This window comes from Otolemur garnettii, unplaced genomic scaffold (genome assembly GCF_000181295.1).
Source record: "Otolemur garnettii isolate 467f Iridium unplaced genomic scaffold, OtoGar3 scaffold00003, whole genome shotgun sequence".
Taxonomy (NCBI): Eukaryota; Metazoa; Chordata; class Mammalia; order Primates; family Galagidae; genus Otolemur; species Otolemur garnettii.
Genome location: NW_003852398.1, coordinates 14,946,266 through 14,950,302, shown reverse-complemented (window position 1 = coordinate 14,950,302; position 4,037 = coordinate 14,946,266). Strand labels below are relative to the sequence as shown.

The window sequence follows — 4,037 nt, the reverse complement described above, 5'->3', positions numbered from 1 at the left end:
GGGCAATCAAATCCTAATAATAGTGAGAATTTGTGGATGTTTTACCCTAAAGAGTAAGTACAAAGTTAATAAATGATTGTCAATAGTGAAAAAAATGGCTAAATAAGTGATCTCTTGATCTCTAGTCTCTCACCCTGGCTGAATATTTGCCTTTTTTTTTTCTATAGCATCCTGATTCCAGATATCATTTGAAGAAAAGAATCACTTCTCTGACCTTGCCAATAGTTCCATCCACTGAGGCCAGTAAAGTCCTGACGAGAGCACCTATCCTCCCGCCAACACCTGTCACACCCCCACCACTTTCACCAGCCTTTGGAGGCACCAGCAAAATAGACCAGTATTCTCGAATTCTCTTCCCAGTTGCATTTGCAGGATTCAACCTTGTATACTGGATAGTTTATCTTTCCAAAGATACGATGGAAGTGAGTAGCAGTGTTGGATAGCTTGCAGCCAGGGCAACTTATATTCTAGAAAGTTTTATTTTCTGCATTTTTAAAAATAGAATTGAGGCTTGCGTAGATGATTTTCAGAATATGAAATCAAAATTGGAGACGTGTAGCACATAGCTTTGAGTAAGCATGTATGGGCCCCCAAACAATGATGTTATCTTCAACATTGAGTGTTGAAGATTGCTGAGAAATATGACTTTTCTGTACATTAGGGAAAAATTTTATGCGGGTAAGATGAGCTCAAGATGAATTGGCCAACCTTTGTTCTTCATTGTTCGATATTTTTAATTGTTGCTATGACTAACATTTACCACAAGGCAAATAAAGTAAGAAATGCTGACACTTCCGAAGGTTGCCTTAACTTCTGTTTATTTTGGTTTGGTTTTCAAGATAGAAAAATATTAATGCAGTCTAAATATTTATCGGTAAGTTAATACCAGCATGTTGGAGGTCTTTGTGCTAGTAAAATGACTTTCTGTGGTATTGTAAAGCCTGTATTGAGCTTAGCCATTCGTTTTTAACCACGCTGTGCTCTTTTACCTCAATAAAACATGGTGTTTATATACGTATAAATTATACATTATAGCTCATCAATTATGTATACATATGTACATAGCCTTGGTTGGACTACAATACAATGTTGTTTCATCATATTAAATTATCCTTTAAAAATAATATGTTTACTCTACTTCCATGAAGTTGTAGAAAAACTAGTCATCATCAGGAAGCCTTGTATATTGTGACTGTGGCTATTGCTAGTGTTTTCCACTGTTCTAAGTATGATACTAAATAAAACAACAGCAAACGTGGTTGTCTGGATCTGCTTCACAAAGCCGAGGGGAAGAGTGTCTTTAGATTTGGAGAGGTGTTACCTCTCCCTCAGTGTCAGTGCCAGTGGTGATCCTGGGAGGTGGAAGGAATGGGCCACCCAGGTTCAGTCACCTAGATCGGAAAAAAGATTTGATTTTTTTTTTTTTTAAGGAATATGAGGCAAAGTCTTACTTATTCATTTCTTGCATTTAAAGTAGCTTTAGATGACATCTTTGACCTGAAGATTCTTTGCCATTGTCATTAATAGTACACAACTACAACTGACCATTTTACCGGGTTTCTGAGAGGTTAAGGACCAAAACTGTGAGATTATTCCGAGACGTGAGGTTAAGGACTGAAAATGAGAGATTCTGAGACTTGCGTGAAAGAAAGTGGAGTTCGGGTTCTGTGTGGGGAACCTGGCTTTTATTTCATTCTAGTGCCAGTGGGCTGAAAAAGAAGTCAGCATGTAGGTTAAGGTGGGTGGGAATATAAGAGTTTGGTGGGATAGACACTGGCCCATTCCTTCCTTCCTGGGCAGGACGTTCGTGTCCTCATTCATTCCTGGGAGGGGAGTTCTTTCCTGGGCACTGTGGTTCTAATTGAGCGAGTCCGCTCTTGTCAAAGGTCTACCCCTGCCCCTAGTTTTTGTTGTCATCAACCTTAATAGGTTGATTTGTTGTACAGTCAAAAGGCCTCCATCAATGTAACATACACAAGCTCATCATGGTTGGATGCAAGCACACAAAGATGTGCTTGGCATTTATCTAAGGCTTTAGAAGTTTCGCAGATTCCACATTCAAGGCCATCATGGATGAGGGCAGTCTTCAGCACCTCTTAGAAAGCTGGATTGGGCGGTGCCTGTGGCTCAGAGGAGTAAGGTCCTGGCCCCATATGCTAGAGGTGGGGGGTTCAAACCAAGACCAGGCCAAAAATTGCTAAAAATAAAAAAATAAAAATAAATAAATAAATAAATAAATAAAGCAGCAATAACATCCATTATACCTCCAGCAGCAATGGCTTCCTACACCATGGTGCTGGGTTACAGGTGAAGCTGAATCTTGAATTCCCATGAGCTTCTGCAGGAAAAGAGGAAGATTTGACTTTATATTCAAATAGCCAATTGATCCTCTCCCTACTGCTCTATAAACAATGAAAAACGAATGCGATGACTCCTCTCCCTTTCCACTCTTCCAGTTTTTCCTGATGTATACTCTAACAGTGTCTCTCCCACACAGAATTGCTATAGGGAGACAGGTACTAGGAGGCAGAGAAAGCACAGGGTTCAGACATGCCCCTAATTAGATGTCCCTGGGTCTCAAAAACATCATGGAGATCATCTTGAAAACTGAACCCAGAAGACAATTTGGGTACTAATACTTTTGTCTTTATCCAGAAAAATGTAAAAACTTCTACTTTGAGTTTAATTGAAACAGCATTTTTCTAAGGATGGAGAGACTGAGGTCTCTATTCAATTTCTCTATTATTTAGCTCTGTAACCAAATACAGTCTTTGGGAAACTAAACTCTATTCTCATCTATAGATTGAGAGAGCTGAATTAGATGCCCTCTCAAGACTTTTCCATTTTGAATATCTTGTGTTTCTTTTATAACTATTTTTTCTATGTAAATGAAATCAGTATAATTATACAGGCATACCCTAAATAATTCAATATCAGATAGGTGTCAATCATCTTATAGACTATGTCACATTTAATTTTACTCACCAAACTGTAAAGTATGTACTGCTATTATCTCCATTTTAAGAAGAGAAAACCAAGGCTCAGAGAAGATGAATAATTTTGTTCAAAATCAAATAGCACTCTGGTGCTTTAGCTGAGAATCACACCCAAGCAGTGTGAATCCACAGCTTGTTCATTTAACCTTAAGCATAGATGTCCTCATTCTAATACAATGTGACTCTATGCTTTCATCCCCTCTGGTCTCCTCTCACCTTGCATTTCATTTTTGACAATAATTTTCCTCAGCTTTTTATATTTTCCACCCCTCATCAATATTCATTCTACATCTCACTGCAGAGAACATTACTCTCAGTCCATATCTATGCATAGAGCTGAAATAAACATAAAACCATGGAAAAAATTATAGGCATTAGATTCCTTCTTGATAAGTGGATTGTGAAGGAAAAGTTCATAAAATTACAAAACATGGGAATTTCTCAGTATTCCAGAGGATGCTGTTTCTCAGGTTTGTCATGGCATAGTCAAAGACGTTAACTGAAAATAAATCATTTTCCCTAGCATGGTATCTTGGGAAGCGATATTGCATCAAAGTGAAGCAGGTTTCTTTTGTGCTGGACTTTTCACACCATTTATTATGCTTTTGTGGACTATAAGTGAGAGTATTAGAAACTTTCTCAAATTCATAACAATATCTATCAGTTTGATGGAGGAAATCTTGGGAGTAACATTCCCTAAAAAACAATCTGGGAACCATCACTTTAGAGACTATTTAGATGAACTCCTCTACTACCCCCCAATCAAATAGACAAGGAACTGAGTCTGAATGGGAACCTGACTTACACCAGTCCTCACAGATCTTAGAAACCAAATGATGACTGTGTAGCATGGAAACTAGACTCAATATTCAATATGAAGAATTTAATATGGAGGGAATTGCTACATAAGCAGAATAAAAATGATAACTGTTGGAAACAGACACCAGAGAGAGAGAGAGAGAGAGAGAGAGGGAGAGAGAACGAATTAGGTTAACAACCTAGAAGCTTGGACAAGAGACTTTATAGAAAAGAATTCAATCA

General features: G+C 38.0%; 1 protein-coding gene across 1 annotated transcript in view; it reads left to right on the top strand.

The window, feature by feature from the left end:
• GABRA6 (gamma-aminobutyric acid type A receptor alpha6 subunit) overlaps positions 1-771 on the top strand; it is a 15,750-nt gene extending 14,979 nt beyond the window's left edge. Inside the window, exon 9 of the mRNA XM_003781980.2 lies at positions 168-771. Within this exon, the coding sequence (XP_003782028.1) occupies positions 168-443 (276 nt within the window). The 3' untranslated portion in view covers positions 444-771. The remainder of the gene's footprint in view (positions 1-167) is intronic.
• The last annotated feature ends 3,266 nt before the right edge of the window (positions 772-4,037 follow it).